Consider the following 23,089-nt stretch of genomic DNA (forward strand, 5'->3'; position numbering starts at 1 on the left):
CTTTCTTTCTTAGTTTACTCTCCAGTGTTGATTTTTCCCTCGGACTCAGCGAGGGTTCCCACCTCTACCGCCTCAAGGGCAGTTTCCTGGAGCGTGAGATTTTGGGTCGGGGATACAACTGGAGAGGACGACCAGTACCTCACCCAGGCAGCCTCACCTGCTATGCTGAAGAGGGGCCTTGTGGGGGGATGGAAAGGTCGGGAGGGATAGACAAGGAAGAGGGAAGGAAACGGCCGTGGCCTTAAGTTAGGTACCATCCCGGTATTTGCCTGGAGGAGAAGTGGGAAACCACGGAAAACCACTTCGAGGATATCTGAGGTGGGCAATCGAATACACCTCTACTCAGTTGACCTCCCGAGGCTGAGTGTACCCCGTTCCTTTCCTCGTACCACATTTCAAATTTCGTGGCAGAGCCGGAAATCGAACCCGGGCCTCCGAGGGTGGCAGCTAATCACACTAACAGTGAGTGATGTCCTATGATGCAGATCTTGGTACTCCCCTTTCAAAGAATGAAGGAAACTGCTAGGTTTATATTTTAGAAACTATTTACATCCTGAGTTGAACAGTTACAGATCCTGATAGTTGAGGAACGACGTCGTCAAGGTACCTTAAAAAATTCCAGTCAATGAAAGTGAGAATTTCGAAATGACAATTCACGTCTGTAATCCGGAACGTAAATAAAAGCTTGCCATTTAATTTACCAACCGGAGACATCTTGGTGCAGTAATCGATGAGTTCGTCGACTTCCTCTGTTGATCAGTGGTCGAGTGTCAGCCTCCGCATCCCAAGATCGCGTGTTCAAACCAGGTGGAGGTAGTAGGAATTTCTAAGGACGGAATTAGATCCATTTGGCACTCCATGTGGAGCGATGACGGCGTGTAAAAAAAGTGGTAACATATTTCGTCTTATATTAGTTATTTATTTATTTATTTATTTATTTATTTATTTATTTATTTATTTATTTATTTATTTATTTATTTATTTAATCCGTTTACCCTCCAGGGTTGGTTTTTCCCTCGGACTCAGTGTCCTGGAGCGTGAGACATTTGGTCGGGGATACAACTGGAGAGGAGGACCAGTAACTCACCCAGGCGGCCTCACCTGCTACGCCGAACAGGAGTCTTGTGAGCGATGAGAAGATTGGAAGGGAAAGGGAAGGACGTGGCCATGGCCTTAAGCTAAGTTTTTTTTAATTTCGTGTGGCTATTTCTAGCCGAGTGCAGCCCTTGTAAGGCAGACCTTCCGATGAGGGTGGGCGGCATCTGCCATGTGTAGGTAACTGCGTGTTATTGTGGTGGAGGACAGTGTTATGTGTGGTGTGTGAATTGCAGGGATGTTGGAAACAGCACAAACACCCAGCCCCCGGGCCATTGGAATTAACCAATGAAGGTTAAAATCCCCGACCCGGCCGGGAATCGAACCCGGGACCCTCTGAACCGAAGGCCAGTACGCTGACCATTCAGCCAACGAGTCGGACCTTAAGCTAAGTACCATCCAGGCATTTACCTGGAGAAGAAGTGAGAGACCACGAAAAACCACTTCTCAGTTGACCTCCCAAGGCTGCGTGGACCCCGTTCAATCCTCGTACCATGTTTCAAATTTTGTGGCAGAGCCGGGAATAGAACCCGAATCCCCTGGTGGTAGCAGCTAATCACGCAAATCACTACACCACCAAGGCGGACTATTTGGTCTTTACTCAGTCTAATTAGCCAAAGAGAGATCCAGTTTAATTGCCTGGATGACGTCAAATAAAAATACCTACACGCGGTAGTTGAGGCCATTGGTTTTTTTTTTTTTTTTTTTTTTTTTTTTTTTTTTTTTTTTTTTCGTTGGGGTCATCGAGGACCACGTTAAGTATCGTTCTATTTGGCAGTGAACTTTGCTTTCTGTTGAGCCCAGAATTCCCCCATTCTTTGTAAGTGGGCCTACTTGAGTTCGTCTGTTCAAGGGACGCCAAGTCTTCTTTTCGGTTGTTCTTCTCGGTTTAGCCCATTCGTCAGTATCTTTTTTCGGAAGAGATGTCTGTCACAGGCGTCTTCAGGTTTTATATGCAACATTTGAAGGTCTTCTTTCGTGTTTATAAACCAAGAAATCATAGTTTTAGGTTTCGAATAAAAGAGAGAGATCATTTTGGTCAATCTCTTCCCGTCTTTTCATGTTAGGTGCCTGTAATTTTCTCTATTTTGCCATAAACTTCCTTGATGGGTCTTCCTTGCTATTGCCATTCTTGTGATTGGATTCCATGATTCCTCCGATGATTCTGCGCTCTTTTTCCTTCAGTTCTTCAAGGAGTCCGTTATTGGTATTTAGGATAAGGGTTCTCCTGCATTCATAACTACTGGCATCAGAACCGTTCCAGAGTGGCGTATCTTAGTGTTGTGGGAAAGGTGTTTTTTGTTGTGGGTCGTACGTGACCTTTGACAGGCTGTTTCAAGTTAGCGTATTCGTTCCCTAAGTGATTCCTTGTCCAGTCTGTGATATTCTTTTCTTTCTTCCTTAATCCGTTTACCGTACAGGGTTGGGTTTTCCCTCAGACTCACCGATGGATCCCACCTCTACCACCTCGAATGCAATGTCCTGGAGTGGGTATATAACTGAAAAGGAGGACCAGTACCTCGCCTAGGTGGCCACATCTGCTATGCTGAACAGGGGCCTTGTGGGGGGTTGGGAAGATCGGAAGAGATTGACAAGGAAGAGGGAAGGAAGCGGCCGTGGCCTTAAGTTAGGTACCATCTCGGCATTTGCCTGGAGAAGTGGGGAAACCACGCAAAACCACTTCGAGGATGGCAGAGCCGGGAATCAAACCGGGGCCTCAGGGGAGGGCAGCTAATCACATTAACCACTACACCACAGAGGCGGACATTATTATTATTATTATTATTATTATTATTATTATTATTATTATTATTATTATTATTATTATTATTATTATTATTATTATTATTATTTCTGCCCCTTAGTCCCGTTCCTTGATACGAGGTCCGGGATGAGATGAGATGAATCGATATAGCATGTTTTACGGCCGGTTGTCCTTCCTGACCTCAACCTCACTTAAGGAGTTTATGAATTTTGCTATTTGCTTTACGTCGCACCGATACAGAGGTCTTATGGCGACGATAGTATCGGGATGGCCTAGGAAGTGGAAGGAAGCGGCCGTGGCCTTAATTAAGGTACAGCCCCGGCATTTGTCTGGTGTAAAAATGAGAAACCACGGAAAACCATCTTCAGGGCTACCGACTGTGGGGCTCGAATGCGGAGTTAATGAAGATGAAATTAATGATATGAATGAAATTGGGTAAGGAAGTGGAAAGATTCGGTTGTGCCATATGATTAGGAAATGTCCCAGCGTTTGCCTGATGTCAAAACGGGAAAACCATATTCAGGGCTGCCGACAGTCGGGTTCGGACCCACTACCTCCCGAATGCTAGGTCACAGCTACGTGACCCAAACCACGCAGCTACTCACTCGGGAATTCTTTATAACTGATGTATCTGGTGATGTATTAGATTACAAGATGACTTAAAACAACTTGAAGTTATTCTTCTAACAATGGCTTTAAACGCAAGTGTTTATAATAGGAAATATTAAATTCTCTTCCATTGTAAATCAAATTCCAAATTCCTGTAAAGAGCATACAGTTCTAATAATGTAATTTATTACAATACCCATTTCTGGCGTATGCTTGTAGTAGTTTCTTTGTTATACCCTAAATACACTACAGTTATGCAGCATGGTTTCATGTTGTCAATCATTATAACATGCCCTATTTGCTGAAATTATTACAGTCGCGACTTGACAAACATGAATCGACATCTCAACGATAGAATACTGAGATCTGTGATTGGTCATTGTCCCTTAAAACATCGTGATTTATTTTTACGTTCCGACGACTCAGAATACGTGGTAATGCATCGCAGTGTACAAGCAGAGAGCACGATAAACAATATCCCGACCATTATTTATCACGCTGATGCACTCTGTTGAGATTTTCATAAATTACGACCGCACACCAGTGGCGCGCCAGATTTGTTTCTTTCCGTTCTCTCGATTTCGCTCTGTCATCTAGAAAAACGTTGTAAGCTATGCTCCTCTTCGTAAGAAGAGGTTCAAATAATAATAATAATAATAATAATAATAATAATAATAATAATAATAATAATACCGAGCGAGCTGGCTGTGCGGTTAAGGGCGTGCAACTGTGAGCTTGCATTCGGGAGATAGTGGGTTCGAACCCCACTGTCGGTAGCCCTGAAGATGGCTTTCCGTGGTTTCCCATTTATTTTCACACCAGGCAATTGCTGGAGTTGTACCTTGATTAAGGCCACGGCCGCTTCCTTCTCATCCTAGTCATGTCCCATCCCATCGCCGCAATAAAACCTATCTGTGTCGGTGCGTCGTAAAGCAACGTGTAAATTTTCTAAAAAAAAATTCAGATTAAGATGAATGCATTAAGCTCACTTCAGGGCCCACCACTCAAACTGTCGACGCCATCCATGAAAGAATTGGTATCGATTTTTCGCGGAATCAAATTGAACAGTCTTTTGAGCACTTTGAAAGTGAACCAGGGTTCTAGCTCAATTGCGCTCTTTTATATGCAGCAATCTTTTCTAGGAAATTGTTCGTCCATTTACTCTGTACTGACCAAAGAGGATATGTACTGACATTACTGCCACGTTCACAATGTAGTTGATATTGTTGATGATAATGTTGTTTTACCTGTTTAAACAGCAATCACCACCATCATCACTAGTACGGCATGACAGTATAATATACACATTTGTGGAATCCTATATCGTCAATACTGAAATCCGATGTTATGTAGTTTTCTTACATTCTTGACATCTCTGTACTCCAATGAAAGGGAGGATTGGAAGAAGATACTTAAGAATTTCCTATTTACACACTCGCACAGTTATTTAGAACAGTACATCCCCTTCCATTGCGAAGTGGCGATGTATGATAGGAGGTCCAAGTGGCCATTAAACTATCAAGATCATATGGCCAACACTCACACTAAATTACCCGTTGTTACCAACAAATTTATGAAGGCAGCCTGAATAGTTAACCGCTATTAAGCCTACAAGTTAAAGCGTGGAGATCCAAACGCCTTCAAAAACGCCCTACCGTCAGGTCTTTCTTAAATAGATAAAACGTTATATTACAACATCTGTGTCCGGACATAGGAAATCATACAAAAACTACTCAAAAATAGCCATTTTCGATTTTTCGTGGAATCAGATTGTACAGTCTTTTGAACACTTTGGAAATGGACCACGGTGCTAGCTCAAAGTCATCATCATCATCATCATCATCATCTGTTTACCCTCCAGGTTCAGCTTTTCCCTCGGACTCAGCGAGGGATCCCACCTCTATCGCCTCAAGGGCAGTGTCTTGGAGCTTCAGATTCTTGGTCGGGGATACAACTGGGGAGAATGACCAGTACCTCGCCCAGGCGCCCTCACCTGCTATGCTGAACAGAGGCCTTGTGGAGGGATGGGAAGATTGGAAGGGATAGACAAGGAAGAGGGAAGGAAGCGGCCGTGGCCTTAAGTTAGGTACCATCCCGGCATTCGCCTGGAGGTGAAGTGGGAAACCACGGAAAACCACTTCGAGGATGGCTGAGGTGGGAATCGAACCCACCTCTACTCAGTTGACCTCCCGAGGCTGAGTGGACCCCGTTCCAGCCCTCGTACCACTTTTCAAATTTTCGTGGCAGAGGCGGGAATCGAACCCGGACCTCCGGGGGTGGCAGCTAATCACGCTAACCACTACACCACAGAGGCGGACCAAAAAGTAATTTTTATAAATACACTGACTGACAGAGCAAATGCAACACCAAGAAGGAGTGGTTCGAAAGGGATGAAAGTTGGGGAAAAAACAGAGACGGCACGGACGAATAATTGATGTTTATTTCAAACCGATATGCAGGTTACACAATGCGCACGGCATCGACTCAGTAGGATGTAGGACCACCGCGAGCGGCGATGCACGCAGAAACACGTCGAGGTACAGAGTCAATAAGAGTGCGGATGGTGTCCTGAGGGATGGTTCTCCATTCTCTGTCAACCATTTGCCACAGTTGGTCGTCCGTACGAGGCTGGGGCAGAGTTTGCAAACGGCGTCCAATGAGATCCCACACGTGTTCGATTGGTGAGAGATCCGGAGAGTACGCTGGCCACGGAAGCATCTGTACACCTCGTAGAGCCTGTTGGGAGATGCGAGCAGTGTGTGGGCGGGTATTATCCTGCTGAAACAGAGCATTGGGCAGCCCCTGAAGGTACGGGAGTGCCACCGGCCGCAGCACATGCTGCACGTAGCGGTGGGCATTTAACGTGCCTTGAATACGCACTAGAGGTGACGTGGAATCATACGCAATAGCGCCCCAAACCATGATGCCGCGTTGTCTAGCGGTAGGGCGCTCCACAGTTACTGCCGGATTTGACCTTTCTCCACGCCGACGCCACACTCGTCTGCGGTGACTATCACTGACAGAACAGAAGCGTGACTCATCGGAGAACACGACGTTCCGCCATTCCCTCATCCAAGTCGCTCTAGCCCGGCACCATGCCAGGCGTGCACGTCTATGCTGTGGAGTCAATGGTAGTCTTCTGAGCGGACGCCGGGAGTACAGGCCTCCTTCAATCAATCGACGGGAAATTGTTCTGGTCGATATTGGAACAACCAGCGTGTCTTGCACATGCTGAAGAATGGTGGTTGACGTGGCGTGCGGGGCTGCCACCGCTTGGCGGCGGATGCGCCGATCCTCGCGTGCTGACGTCACTCGGGCTGCGCCTGGACCCCTCGCACGTGCCACATGTCCCTGCGCCAACCATCTTCGCCACAGGCGCTGCACCGTGGACACATCCCTATGGGTATCGGCTGCGATTTGACGAAGCGACCAACCTGCCCTTCTCAGCCCGATCACCTCGTAAAGTCGTCTGTCTGCTGGAAATGCCTCCGTTGACGGCGGCCTGGCATTCTTAGCTATACACGTGTCCTGTGGCACACGACAACACGTTCTACAATGACTGTCGGCTGAGAAATCACGGTACGAAGTGGGCCATTCGCCAACGCCGTCTCCCATTTATCGTTCGCTACGTGCGCAGCACAGCGGCGCATTTCACATCATGAGCATACCTCAGTGATGTCAGTCTACCCTGCAATTGGCATAAAGTTCTGACCACTCCTTCTTGGTGTTGCATTTGCTCTGTCAGTCAGTGTATTTAAAGTTGAGCATATCAAACCCCTTTTTTTATTTTTATAAAAAGCTCTACTGCATTTATATTAAGCAAACTTTTGAAGGAAATTGTTCGTCCATTTCCTCTGTACTGGCCAAAGGGGATATGTACCGTACTGTCATTGCTGCCAACGTAGTTCAGATAACACTGTAATCTAAATATTCAAAATTCTGATTCGATGACCGAGCTTACGCTGTTTTCATTACTTGTTATGCAAGTCAGTGGATTCGACACTAGTTTTCCCTAATTTTTGTAAAATCGTGTCTGGTGAGTAAACGAGCAGAGTGTGATTCGACTTAACAGCTGCTAGTTTTATTATCTGCGCACTTTTTATCGTTAGGGTTTTGTGTACGAGTGTGAGGAGTAAGGAGGGAGCAGTTCCGGTTCCAGTAGTACTGCCAACTGAATGAAAATGAAATCTGAATTGAATCGATAATATGATCGATCGATATGAATTTTGCTAAACTTTTGTTATCTTAAGCCAACAACTGTGTCACACACACATTATATAACATTATATAACATTTATCGATGCGAATCTTATTCCTAGAATGAATTCTATAGTTTGGCTTTGCTGTGTAAATAACAACAGTACTAGTACGTAGAGTGTACGCCAGATGTCGCACAGCGATGCATAAGCGATTCATAGTTTGTGTTTCAAAGGTTGCCAGTACGAATCTCGAACATTGCCGAGGTCGACCAATTCAGCACTAGGGTGTAAATGTATCCAGAAAAGGTGCGCAGATAATACTAGCCTTGCAGCTGTACATTCGGGAAGTGGAGGGACTGGTCCCCACGTCGGCTGTGCTGAAAATAGTTTCTGTGGTTTCCCATTTTCCTGCACTAAGGATGATGCCGGGACAGAAAAGTGGATACCATGGAGATATGGATGATATTTTCACGATTACCCCATCCTCACTTCAGTGGATAGAATAGCTCTCTCTATGAATGAGTGGTAGAGTGTCGGCCTCCGGATCTCAAAATAGCGGGTTCAAACCCGCCAGAGGTAGTCGAAATTTTGAAAGGCGAAGAAAGTCATTCGACACTCCATGTCATACGATGTTGGCATATAAAAGTTCTCTGGTGATACATTTGATGTCTGCCCGACAAAAATAATTGAAATGCAACTAAAGATGCCCTGGAGAGATTCGACTTACTCTGCCATCTATTAGGCCTAGAACAAAGCGAAACGCCGAAATTGACGAGCAAGCCAGATGGCGTAAAATTAAAATACTTGCACATGGTAACAGAGGACATATTATTATTATTATTATTATTATTATTATTATTATTATTATTATTATTATTATTATTACTGACAGACATAATACAAACTATCTCTTCGTTTAAGACATGTTGGTGTTTTCAATTTTAATACCGTTTGAGTTTGAGTTTGAGTATAGAAAGGTCGTTCGCAAATTCTGAGGAGAACTACAACTAGGGCAGCTTTAGATAATGGTGTCGACCGTTTGTTCTGATATAGCAACAAATGCGTGAAGACGTATTACTCATTATGAGTCATCTGTAGCTCTTGAGAAGGGAAAGAACGGAAGGAATAGACTAACGCAATGTAAGATGTTCGTCATACGAAGACACGTGCCAGGAAGATGGACAGAGTCGCCGACAAAGCTGGAAGCAGCACAATATTTCAAAAACACCAACCGGATTGCTTGGGTGGTTCGCGCTGTTAGCTGTAGATGGTGCGTTCGAACCCCACTGTCGGTAGCCTTGAAGGGTTTGTCGTGGTTCCCAACTTTTACACCAGGCAGACGTCGAGAAAGAGGAGGAGACTAAGGCCAAAGAAGTAATAAAATTTACATATGATAACAATGACATTTACAATAAGTTACAAAAGTTGAAAACTAGAAAAGCGGCTGGAATTGATCAGATTCTGGGGATATACTAAAGACAATGGGTTGGGATATAGTACCATATCTGAAGTACTTATTTGATTATTGTTTGGTCGGAGGAGCTATACCAGATGAATGGAGAGTTGCTATAGTAGCCCCTGTCTATAAAGGAAAGGGTGATAGCCATAAAGATGAAAATGACAGGCCAGTAAGTTTGACATGCATTGTATGTAAGCTTTGGGAAGGCATTCTTTCTGATTATATTAGACATGTTTGTGAAATTAATAACTGGTTCGATAGAAGGCAATTTGGTTTTAGGAAAGGTTATTCCACTGAAGGTCAACTTGTAGGATTCCAGCAAGATATAGCAGATATCTTGGATTCTGGAGGTCAAATGGACTGTATCGCGATTGACCTGTCTAAAGCATTTGATAGGGTGGATCATGGGAGACTACTGGCAAAAATGAGTGCAATTGGACTAGACAAAAGAGTGATTGAATGGGTTGCTATATTTCTAGAAAATAGATCTCAGAGAATTAGAGTAGGTGAAGCTTTATCTGACCCTGTAATAATTAAGAGGGGAATTCCTCAAGGCAGTATTATCGGACCTTTATGTTTTCTTATATATATAAATGATATGAGTAAAGGAGTGGAATCACCGGGCGAGTTGGCCGTGCGCGTAGAGGCGCGCGGCTGTGAGCTTGCATCCGGGAGATAGTAGGTTCGAATTCCACTATCGGCAGCCCTGAAGATGGTTTTCCGTGGTTTCCCATTTTCACACCAGGCAAATGCTGGGGCTGTACCTTAATTAAAGCCACGGCCGCTTCCTTCTAACTCCTAGGCCTTTCCTATCCCATCGTCGCCATAAGACCTATGTGTGTCGGTGCGACGTAAAGCCCCTAGCAAAAAAAAAAAAAAGAGGAATGGAATCGGAGATAAGGCTTATTGCGGATGATGTTATTCTCTATAGAGTGATAAATAAGTTACAAGATTGTGAGCAACTGCAACGTGACCTCGAAAATGTTATGAGATGGACAGCAGGCAATGGTATGTTGATAAACGGGGTTAAAAGTCAGGTTGTGAGTTTCACAAATAGGAAAAGTCCTCTCAGTTTTAATTACTGCGTTGATGGGGTGAAAGTTCCTTTTGGGGATCTTTTTTTTTTTTTTCTAGTTGCTTTACGTCGCACCGACACAGATAGGTCTTATGGCGACGATGGGACAGGGAAGGGCTAGGAGTGGGAAGGAAGCGGCCGTGTGGCCTTAATTACGGTACAGCCCCAGCATTTGCCTGGTGTGAAAATGGGGAAACCACGGAAAACCATTTTCAGGGCTGCCGACAGTGGGGCTCGAACCTACTAGGCCTATCTCCCGAATACTGGATACTGGCTGCACTTAAGGGGATCATTGTAAATATCTAGGTGTTAATATAAGGAAAGATCTTCATGGGGGTAATCACATAAATGGGATTGTAAATAAAGGGTACAGATCTCTGCACATGGTTATGAGGGTGTTTAGGGGTTGTAGTAAGGATGTAAAGGAGAGTGCATATAAGTCTCTGGTAAGACCCCAACTAGAGTATGGTTCCAGTGTATGGGACCCTCACCAGGATTACCTGATTCAAGAACTGGAAAAAAAATCCAAAGAAAAGTAGCTCGATTTGTTCTGGGTGATTTCCGACAAAAGAGTAGCGTTACAAAAATGTTTCAATGTTTGGGTTGGGAAGAATTGAGAGAAAGAAGAAGAGCTGCTCGACTAAGTGGTATGTTCCGCGCTGTCAGCGGAGAGATGGCGTGGAATGACATTAGTAGACGAATAAGTTTGAATGGCGTTTATAAAAGTAGGAAAGATCACAATATGAAGATAAAGTTGGAATTCAGGAGGACAAACTGGGGCAAATATTATTTATAGGAAGGGGAGTTGGGGATTGGAATAACTTACCAAGGGAGATTATCAATAAATTTCCAATTTCTTTGAAATCATTTAGGAAAAGGCTAGGAAAGCAACAGATAGGGAATCTGCCACCTGGGCGACTGCCCTAAATGCAGATCAGTATTGATTGATTGATTGATTGGGGCTATACTTCAATTAAGGTCACGGTCGTTTATCTTCCCAGTCCTAGTTCTGTCCGGCACCATCGTCACCATAAGACCTGTCTGATTGCATCCGGGAGCTAGTGGGTTCGAACCCCACTTTCGACAGTCCTGAAGATGGTTTTCCGTGGTTTCCCATTTTCACACCAGGCAAATGCTGGGGCTGTGCCTTAATTAAGGCCATGGCCGTTTCCTTCCCACTCCTAGGCCGTTCCTATCTCATCGCCATACGACCTGTCTGTGTCGGTGCGACGTGAAGTGAATTGTAAAAAAAAAAAAAAAAAAGAAGACCTGTCTGATTCGGTGCGATTTTAAACCAGTAGCAAAAATACTTCAATCATCATATTTGGCCCCACGGTCTAGGGGTAGCGGGCTTGCCTTTTACCCACAGGCCCCGCGTTCCATTCCCGACCACGTCACAGATGTTTGCCTTGATCTGAAGGCCCATCAGGGCTGTAGCGCCATGGGGTTTGTTTTTGTAGTTTTGTAATGTTCATCAGTGGGCTTTTTTTCTTATGATTTTCCTTTGAAATACAGACATGTTTCCATTCTCTTGATTTTTATTTAGCCTATAACTCATTTGTCAACTTTTAGCAATAACAACGTAAAAAGAAGTTGTAGCTACTCCAACCACTACTCTTATACCTTCATCTCCTTCACACAATATACATAACATTTGTTTGAGCGCCAGTTGCTTTTTAAATAAAAACAACAAAATTTGGTAGAGCATACCTCTTATATCAATTATCTCAAGGCGTGAGGTGATAAACTCACATATTTGGCAATATACAGGGATATGGATCAGGACAATATTAAATTACTGTTGCATTTCCACAATTGAGGATTGTACATGGAACTGGAATCACTTATTATAATTAAAATAAAACTGAGTTTATGACTATAATGTACGTCACAATGAACAAGCATTGACGTCTTTTAATTTAACAAAAAAATATATGTAGTGAGATTTGCGGTAATATGAAAAAGAAAATTTAATCTAAACAAAAAAAGCTATTGGCATGAACTTGAAGTGAGATGTGATATCGCCGCTGATTACATTCTTCTTCATGTTATGAATGCATAACATGTCTGATGCTTTAATTACCTGATGTCTGCATACACCGCTGTTGAACTTGAAATTCCTGGGAAAACCTATGAGCTGAAGTCGGGAGCCGTCTGCTGTTATCTTCTTATATAACAAGGAGTTGGCCTACATACCATGTACGCGTGTAGGGAGCTCCAATGTAATTACGTCCACTCAATATATTATAAGAAATTGGAAAATATTATTGAAACATCTTGTGAAGTCCATCCTCACAAGAAGATGATGTTTCTTTATCAGCATAGTACTCGTCTCTGCTCGGATACAACCACCACTTGTAGACCTCCTCGATTATTACTTTTTCAAACACAACTCTTAGTTCTGACCATCACTCTAAGACCACTTCTTCCATTTGATACATCTGACTGATACATATGATCTGATACCTCTTACCACCGTCGCATCGACTTTTATAACCTCGCGATGACGACTCATCTCCCTACTCTCTGTTCATCCCTTCCACCTCAACATACAGTAGCTGGCGAATACTGACACTTGGTCGCAATCACGTGCCCACGCACTGATGTCATCAGTCATGTGTCGTATAAGCGTACCCAAGCGGATTACAGTGACTATGCGGCATGAGTCACCGGAAAACCTACTTGCACATAACATTCTCAGTTAAACATAGCCTCGATTGCAAAATACTCTGCCAACACATCTGCCTAGAGTTACAAGCCACAGAATGACTATATCAAACCAACAAATCTCACTTACTAATATACAGCATAATTACAAACATATTCACTTAACCTATGATTAAATACAATAACATGCGTGATACCTAATTATTACAGTCTAAATGATGAGAAACAGAATATAAAATCTAATGAATCGGGTTAATAATAATAATAATAATAATAATAATAATAATAATAATAATAATAATAATAATAATAATAATAAATACTGAATGGAATCTGTAACCCTGTTGCACGGTTACAAAGTGTTGGAAATTTTTCCATTGGAGCCGAGCTGAGTGAGTCAGATGGTGGAAGCATTGACCTTTTTTGCCCAAGTTGGTCTCTCAGGCCAGGGAGATTTAGGGGTTGACACTTAAAAAAAAAAGGAAGACTTTTCATTGGTAGGTATATGTCAGATTCCGCAACCCCGCCTGGCGACACCTGGTGAACCATTGTTTTGTATTGGAGTCTTCACACTATAGTAGGCTACTGTGTAGCCCAGCTACTCACCCTCTTTGCGTTCCATTCAAAACACCCTTCGGTGCCATTGTGCATTTCAAGTTCCTTCTCGTTACGTATTCCGTTTCAGAATATTATAAACTGTACTAATAAATATATTACATTCAGTAATTGTACAAACTGAGCAGCGTCCATCTGGAACTTAAATTGTGATGAATAGACTATAGTAATAAAGTTGAGAAGAAAAATGCGTACTATGAAGTAATAACTTTAAACTTTAAAGAACTTTAAAGAAAGAACATCCCAAGAAAGAAACGAATTTTGTAATTAAAGTATTACAAATATAAGCGACATCACTTTTATTAAATGTTCAATATAATTGAGGTTTTTCTGTCCGACTCGTTTGGCTTTATGTTCAGCACAACGTCCTTCGGTCCTGAGGGTCCTGGGTTCTATTCCCGAACGAGTCGGGTTTTTTACAATGTGATAAGAGTGGGAAGGAAGCGACCTTGTCCTTGATTAAAGTACAGCCCCAGCATTTTCCTGGTGTGGAAATGGGAAACCACGGAAAACCATCTTCAGGACTGCCGACAGTGGAGTTCGAACTCACTATCTACGTGGGCCAAACCGCGCGGCAGTTTACTCGGTCCAGGATTTTATCTCGTATGGTTAATGCCACTTCCTCGGGGACTGGGTGCTTTTGTTCTATACACACAACACACCACACTGCCAACCATTACAGATACACCGAATAGTGAATACGTCGCTCTGTAAGATTGGGTCAGATCCACATAAGGTGCTGACCTCAATTGATCGGGAAAAGGCTCGGCAAAATAAGAAGATAATGGAGATTTTGCCAATACAAGGACAGGCAGGCAATTTGTGTTATTAAATTGTGGAGAGACCGATATTTAAGGCAGCTTGTTGCAAGCGTTCTTTATTTTACTTTACAAATGTGGTTTGAAGCGAATCAACCAATAATGTTCAAAATGTGATCGTCTTCTCAGTAGTCTACAGAAAAATATGAAGTACCGGTAACTAAAAACTTGGTACTGAAACTTTCCTAACTGTCTGACTAAATTTACAAACATATATAAAACTGCATTGAACTTGAAAATTATGAAATATCTGCATTTAAAATGGAAAATATGAAAATTTATATTCATTAAATAAAATACACAATCGTCGAACCCTGGACTCACACTTAGTTCTTACCTGCTTACTTACACATACGTTATTTGAAGGGCGCCAGCTACCACTCAGTGCAGCAATAATAGAATGAGACTCTTGACTATCTCTAGGGTGTGGGGTAATAAGCTTACTTTTGACAACATAGCATATAAGTTCTGGGAAAAGGAGATTGGCGTTCGGTTTCCCCATTAATTTTGAGGTTAAGATATTTTACTGTCATTGAAATAAAACTATGAATTCGTTTGATAGAACAAGATATATTCTTTAAATAATATATATAAAAAATAGTGAGTCTTGTTGCGATAAAACAGATGAGAACACGAAATTATGACATTGCAACTGAAAGAAACTAGGCATGAATTTGAATTCTTCTTGACCGGACATTTAACAATTTATACGAAATATTTCCTTCACTGATTCACTTGACTGTACCTTCAACACTTTGAGTGTGTCCGGCTCCATGGCTAAACGGTTAGCGTGCTGGCCTTTGGTTACAGGGGTCCCGGGTTCGATTCCCGGCAGGGTCGGGGATTTTAACCTTGATTGGTTAATTTCGCTGGCACTGGGGCTGGGTGTATGTGTCGTCTTCATCATCATTTCATCCTCATCACGACGCGCAGGTCGCCTACAGGTGTCAAATCAAAAGACCTGCACCTGGCGAGCCGAACTTGTCCTCGGACACTCCCGGCACTAACAGCCATACGCCATTTCATTTTTTACTTTGAGTGTAATTACGACGTAATCCTTTGATCTGGTGTTTACTGTAGATGTGTCACGCCTAACTTGGTGATACATCCTTGTGACTGCTTCTTCTCCATATCATCTGACTTCTTTGTAAGTCAATATGGTATTACCTCATAGCAGGTGGTATCCCTCTCTGACTCCATGGTAAGCCCTTGCGTCCGTGTCTTCAACTAAGTGAGCGACCAACTTTGTCCTCACTCTCTCAATGACCAATAATTAATAGCTCACTGAGTCTTCTCCATCTCTCGTTCACACTCGTTGACTGACCGACTGAGGCCTCTTCATCTCGTAGACTTCTTCACTGTTCAGCTTCCGTTAAACTAATGACTGACGCTACAATATGCATCCACCTTTTATAGACGTTGGTTGACACAGCTATGCAATCTCCAGAAATAACAATGACATACTCCCACAACGCCTCAAACTGTTGCATGTAATGGTGAAATCCCCTGGGGCGGCTGAGTCTCTGAGCGAATTGCTAAAAGCTCACGATGACGTAGCCATGACGTGGCAATGACTTGGCAGAATCGCCAGTAGTATAGCAATATAACAACGTCACATCCACATCTGATACATCGAAACTCTCACTGTAGCCTACAGGTATTTAATGTTAATCTACATATACGTATATATGCATACACTCAATTACAAATACGCAAGCGACAAGCAATGCATAATCGAATTGAATAATACCTATAACAAAATAATAGTAATCTCACAGATAAAATAATAATAATACGGACATAATAATAATAATAATAATAATAATAATAATAATAATAATAATACAGATAAAATAATAAAAATACAGATATCATCTTGTAACGGGATTTGAACCGTTACAGTACCAATCATCACATAAATCATTGAATCGTTTATAGAAAAGTACTTTTTTTCCAAACGATCTTTCGACATAGGATGCGAATGAAACCTATGAAGCTTTCCTTCATTCTTTCCGACAATGATAAGAGCAGCAAGAGACACTCCTCTGCCTGAGAACTCATTATGAAAACTGTCACTAGGCCGGGGAAGGTGGCCGAGTAGCGCGACCGGCTAACGCTCAAGACACGGAATTCACTTGAGCTACTCTGTAACCGATTCAGGTCGCCTAGTGTGAAGCAGCCCTTAAACCCTATTGCTTCCTAACACGTTGGTATTTTGAAACTGATTTAACTTTATGTAGCAATCTTCTGTTATTCTTTATTAGGTTAAATAGTGTCCACCTCTGTGGTGTAGTAGTTAGTGTGATTTGGCTGCCACCCCCCAGAGACCCGGGTTCGATTCCCGGCTCTGCCACGAAATTTGAAAAGCGGCACGATGGCTGGAACGGGGTTCACTCAGCCACGGGAGGTCAACTGAGTAGAAGTGGTTTTCCGTGGTTCCCCACTTCTCCTCCGGGCAAATGCCGGGATGATACCTAACTGAAGGCCACGGCTGCTTCCTTCCCTCTTCCTTGTCTATCTCTTCCAATCTTCCCATACCCCCCCCCCCGCCACAAGGCCCCTCTTCAGCATAGCAGGTAGGGCCCCGCCTGGGAGAGGTACTGGTCCTCCTCTCCAGTTGTATCCCCCGACCCAAAGTCTCACGCTCCAGGAAACTACCCTTGAGGTGGTAGAGGTGGGATCCCTTGCTGAGTCCGAGGGAAAAACCAACCCTGGAGGGTAAACGGATTAAGAAAGAAAGGTTAAAGAAAGTCTTTGCAGGGCATGCCGAAATTTATTACAATCTGAAGCTTTGATTTCATGGGTTCAGGCGAACACCTTTCCCTAAAATCAGCCAACTTGATACTTTCAGGAGATTTCAGGATATTAACAAAATCACTGATACCTTAAGATGCTAATAGGTTTTTCACTAATATTTCTGCCTTCGTCTTGCCACAGGAAAGTTTGACAGCTGTTTCTGAATCTGCGAATATATACATCAATTTATTGCCGCAATCCAAACTTGCATAACTGAGGCAATAATAATGAAAACAATGTGTATTTTTGTGAATGTGTATGGGTTCTATTGTAAGACAGCGCCAAATATTAAAAAAGGAAGAACGTGTTGTTAGGACTACGGGGAAATAAAAAACGTACGGCTAAATTAACAGTCAAAAACTTAAGAATACGGGGAAAACGTACAACCTGGCAACCCTAGGGAGAGGTGTTATGAAGCTGTAATTTGCAGAGAAGGAAGGTGGGTGCGGCCAAGTGCGGCCGTGGCCTGGAATGGAAAACCACGGAAAACCATTTTCAGCACAACCGATTGTGGGGACCAGCCCCTCTCCGTTACCCGAATGAAGAGGTGTAGAGCCGGTAGAGCCGTGGCCACTGGTCCTCTGCTCGTTTCGTCCTCGGAGTGTAGAACTGTCTAGCCGTGGCCACTTGTAGGTCGAAGTTTACTCTGCAACCACCTGCCGATAACTACTGTTCAGTATTAACAAGTAGATATTTTTGAAAGACATTACACATGAAACAAAGCATGAACGACATAGACATGGAGCAGAAAGAGCACATCCGAACAATACTTTGTCATAATGACCACGAATTGTCCAGGAAAGAGAAAGTTGTGACGACTAAACGTGCCAAATGACTTTAAATGTGTCTGGTTGATGGTGGCGACAGTGATTGTCATGAGGGGAAATGCGATGGATAAATAATACCCACTGAATTCACAGGGGCCAGACTGAGTAACTGAGACGATAGAGGTGAACTCAATTTGCCAGGTTCGATCCCGGCTAAGTCGGTGGTATTTGAAGGTTCTCAGGTATTTCCACCTCGTACCAGTAGATTTGCCAGTACGTAAAAGAACTCCTGCGGGACAAAATTCGGGCACCTCGGAGTCTCTGAAAACCGTTAAAGTAGTTAGTGGGACGTAAAGCCAATAACATTATTATTTAATATTGGTTTCCCCTGATTTCCTTTTTAACTTAATTAAAGCCGCTACCTGCCCAGCTTTTGCCTTTTCTCATTCCAGTGATTCCAGTGTGGTTGTATAACGTTAATCTAACAATAATAATAATAATAATAATAATAATAATAATAATAATAATAATAATAATAATAATAATAATAATAATAATAATAATACCATGTTTTGGTAGGCCGCAGAGGTGTAAGAAGATGCGGGCTTGAATAGGTGGATAGAGAAAAGGTGAGAGCACAATTTAAAACTCTAAAATTTGAAATGTTATTTCTTTCCTTTCTTTTCTATGACTTTAAACTTGAGAAATAATCTGAATGAACAATAACAAGTCACGTTTAAATAGAATTACGATGAGCTCGTCATTTCTGATAACAGGAAAGGTTTAAATTAACTTCAGGTACACAATAATTTACAAAATAAGCTTTTAGCTCCGAAGTTACACTATTACAAAGAGCACAGTTACAAAGTCGTAATCATCTCAAACCAAGTTGAAGGGGAACTCGAGAAGGTAACGCACTCTCTATCCCCGATTTGCAGTTTTAAGAACTTATGAAATTTTACATGAAAAGGAAGAAGTTTACATTGAACGGTTACATAGTTAGAAATTCGGACCTTCCCCTCGTGTAAGCCGGCGGAGGTGGCTACAGAGAGATAAAACTGATGGCCATTACCTGGGCTGATGAACTGCTTGGCGAAGAATGAGGCACCCCGCCTCCAGTCTTAACACACACTCTTAGAAATTCGGAGATCAAATGGCAAGGTAGCCAGAGCAACCGCAGTTTATATACAGGAAGGGAAGGTTCGAGAGGATCTGGACTAATCCGGACACACCCTCTCAATTTTAGTGGTTAATTCAAAAGATACACCCCAAGAAACAACAAGAAGAAGCTTGTGATAGGCTGAAAATTAAGTACAGAAAATTAGTGATTGATCACATTCAAAAACTGGCGGAAAGAAAGGAAAGTGTTGCCAACCCGGAAATAACTGAACATTGATTCAGTTATGAAAACCTAGAATTACCAAACTTCTTTAAATTATAAGTTCTTCCACCTTGCACCAGAGTGCATGACCAGAGTTTTGGAAATGATATCTATGGAGGAAAGTTTAAACTTCTTGAAGTAAACAAACACCAAGCAAATAAATCCAGTCAGTTTAGGCAACTTCACAATAACACAATTATTTAATACTTCAGAAGTGACATCTTCTGATTAAAGTTCCAATTTCATGTAGTAGCAGTTTCACGTTTGGTTAGATAGATAGAGTTCTTTAAGGCACATCTTTTGAATGTGCGGAGTTGAGGTGTACTTCCCGGTACAGTAACAATGAGTCAAAGTGACAGTCATGTAAAGATTAAGCATCTGATTGCAATCTATATATACAAAATAACATGTCCTGACTGACTGACAGACTCATCATCTCCGTGCCAAAACTACTGGACCTAAAGAAATGAAATTTTGGGGATACGTTCATATTACAGTGTAGGTGCTCACTAAGGAAGAATTGTTGGATATTCCGTCCCTAAGGGGTGAAAATGGAGGTGAAGTTTTAAAATGAGTATATCTATATCTCAAAAACTGAACAGTTCAAAGACGTAGAAATTGGTGTTTGGAATTTCCTTTAAAAATAAAGAAACACGAATTTTTGTTTTCGGAAAATCCACTTAAGCGGGAGGGGGGGAGGGGTGAAAATAAGTAAATAGCGGGTTGAATCCCTCTTATGTGGATACTTATATCTCAAACACTGAGGATGTCACAGGCGTGATCATTGGTATGTGGAATCTCCTGTACAAATAAAGAAATACGTATTTTTGTTTCCGGAAAATCCGCTTAAGGGGGATGAAAAGAAATGAAAAATGGGGTATATTTTTAAAATGAGTATATGTCATCAACTTAACATGTTACAGACGTATAAATTGGTATTTGGAATCTCTTTTAAAAATAAACATGCATTTTTTGTTTTCGGAAAATCCTCTTAAGGGGATTAAAAGAAGTAAAAATGGGGTGATTTTTTGAAATGAGTATATCTCAAAATCTTAACATATTACACAAATAAAAAATTGGTATTTGGAAACTCCTTTTAAAAATAAAGAAACACATATTTGCTTTTTTAGGGAAAATTCACTTGATGGGGGGGGGGGATAGGGTCTGAAAATGGGTTTGAATACTTTTTATTTGGAAACTTATATATCGTTAACTGGATAGGCTACAGACGTGAAAGTTCGTATTTGGAATTTCCTTTAAAAATAAAGAAATACGTACTTTTTGTTTTCAGATAATCCATTTGAGGGGGGGAGGGGGTGAAAAGGACCAAGAAAGGGGTTGAACTATTTTAATGAGGATACACATATCTCAAAAACTGAAGATTGTCATGTGGAATCTCCTTTCAAAATAAATAAACACATATTTTTTTTTTTTGTTTTCGGACAATGCACTAAGCGGGGGAGGGGGGATGAGAAGAAATGACTAAAGAGTTGAATTCTTTTTATGAGGATACTTATATCTCAAAAACTGAAGATGTTAGAGATGTGAAAATTGGTACGGTATCTGTACTTAAAAATACACGTTTATTTGCTTTCGGAAAATTCACTTATGTGGTAGGTGAAAGGGACCAAAAATAGATTTGAATTCTTTAATTGGGAAAATATATCAAAAACTGAATAGGTTATAGATATGAAAATTCGTATTTGGAATCTCCTTTAAAAATAAGAACACGCGTATATTTTTTTCGAATAATCCATTTAAGAGTGGTGAAAAGGACCGAAAGATTGTTTGAATTCCTTTTATGAGGATACACGTATCTCAAAAATTAAGATGTTACAGGCGTGAAAATTGATATCTGAAATCCCCTTTAAAAATAAAGAAACACGTTTTTTTTTCTTCGGAAAGTTCACTTAATCGGGGAGGGGTTGAAAACACGTGAAGGAGTTGAATTCTTTTTATGAGGAGACTTATACCTCAAAAACTGAATAGGTTACAGACGTGAAAATTGGTACCTTGAATATCTTTTAAAAATAAACACGCATCTTTTTTTCGAAAAATCCACTTAAGGGGGTTAGAAGAATTGAAAAGGCGGGTGAATTTCTAAAATGAGTTTATTTCATAAACTTAACACGTCACAGATGTGAAAATCCGTATTTTGGATTCTCCATTAAAAATAAAGAAACATGTGTTTTTTTGTTGTTTTTTTTTTTTTTTTCAGAAAATCTGTATAAGATGGGGAGAGAAAATAAGTGGAGAAGGAGTTGAAATCTGTTTATGAGGATACTTCTGTTTCTCACATGTAGAGTTCCATGTCGTATGTTCCAGAATTAGCTCTGCCAGTAGCTTTGTTATATTAGCCCCAAAAGGCAATACCACAAACGTGGTTGACAGAGAAGTTCTGGGGTAAGTGAAACTCAATATTCGGGGAGTATTTATACTTTAGGTATTTTCAGGTAATGTCTTAGTGCAGTACTGAAGAACGATTACATTTATCAAATTATGAAATCCACGCGAGCGAAGCCGCGGATAACAGCTGAAATTTTTCATTTTTGTAGCCGTCAAAATTGAAATGTCCCATTCCGTCTCTCCAAAAATTTTCAATGTCACCAAATGCCGCACTTTGAGCCTTAATAAAAATGATCTGTTCAACCATTCTCTACTTGTTTCTCTGGTCTGAAAAGAAAATGATTCATTTTATCGCGGGCTATCTTTGCCATAACTTGGTGGAGTACTCACTAATGATAATGGCATCTTCACGTTCACGCAACATAATCACGTGATCACATCACGCGTCGTAACGTCACTCCTCGCCACCCACTGAGGTCTTGCGAGAAGCGAGACCCAGTGAGACCAGCTGTTCAACCAGTACTGCCAGGACTGCGGCCTTGGTGCTAGTTGGTGTTAGCCGCTGTCAGTTCGGCAGAGCAGTAGCGGTGCGGGAGATTTTTTGACTTCTTTGAGCATGGATGCAAGGACTCGGGCCACAATTTGTGAGTTGAATGCTAGGAATTACAACTTTTTCTTCGACACAATTTTATTTCACATTGATCACACTATTCTGCAGTTGAATTTTCTTACGTTAGAAAATATGTGTACATTCCTTCCTTTACTGACAAAGAAATGGAATTTTGCATCTTATCTGTAATGTGTGGATGTGGTGATACTGAAACTAACCTACCTTTATCTGTAGAAAGGCATTTTAATTATATGTATTTTCTGCATAAAACTGTATTCAGGTTAACATGAAATTGTGTATCTCTCCATTTAAGTTATAAGTAGGCCTACCAGCCAAAAGTCTAAGATACTCAAAATTTTAGCCTATTCAAATTGGTTTGCCTGACTGTTTTAAGACAATGTTTTATGTTTCATTTGGAGTTGGTAGACATCATGAATCAACCCTGGCTTCATTCTAAGTCTATAACAGAGGCAGTCCATATTCTATATCATAAATGAATTATTTAGAACACATTACATTAACTCTGCTATAGGCCTACATCAATTTCTCTGACAGTCCTGGGAGATTACAATGCCTTGGTCTGCCTCTTCAGTCAATACTGATCTGCATTTAGGACAGTCGCCCAGGTGGCAGATTCCCTATCTGTTGTTTCCCTAGCCTTTTCTTAAATGATTTAAAAGAAATTGGATATTTATTGAACATCTCCCTTGGTAATTTATTCCAATCCCTAACTCCCCTTCCTATAAAGGAATATTTGCCCTAATTTGTCCTCTTGAATTCCAACTTTATCTTCATATTGTGATCTTTCCTACTTTTAAAGACACCACTCAAACTTGTCTACTAATGTCATTCCACACCATCTCTCCGTTGACAGCTCGAAACATACT

The 23,089-nt window shown here is 41.5% G+C and overlaps 1 protein-coding gene across 2 annotated transcripts in view; it reads left to right on the top strand.

Annotated features, from left to right (window-relative positions):
- LOC136872767 (phospholipid phosphatase 1) overlaps positions 1–23,089 on the top strand; it is a 657,649-nt gene that overhangs the window by 551,427 nt on the left and 83,133 nt on the right. Inside the window, exon 1 of one of the 2 annotated variants that reach the window (XM_067146602.2) lies at positions 22,104–22,236. The exons of the other annotated variant lie outside the window; for it this stretch is intronic. Within the exon in view, the coding sequence (XP_067002703.1) occupies positions 22,209–22,236 (28 nt within the window). The 5' untranslated portion in view covers positions 22,104–22,208. Of the gene's footprint in view, positions 1–22,103; positions 22,237–23,089 lie in introns of those variants that run through there. 2 annotated transcript variants of the gene reach the window in all.

Source organism: Anabrus simplex, chromosome 4 (assembly GCF_040414725.1).
Source record: "Anabrus simplex isolate iqAnaSimp1 chromosome 4, ASM4041472v1, whole genome shotgun sequence".
Taxonomy (NCBI): Eukaryota; Metazoa; Arthropoda; class Insecta; order Orthoptera; family Tettigoniidae; genus Anabrus; species Anabrus simplex.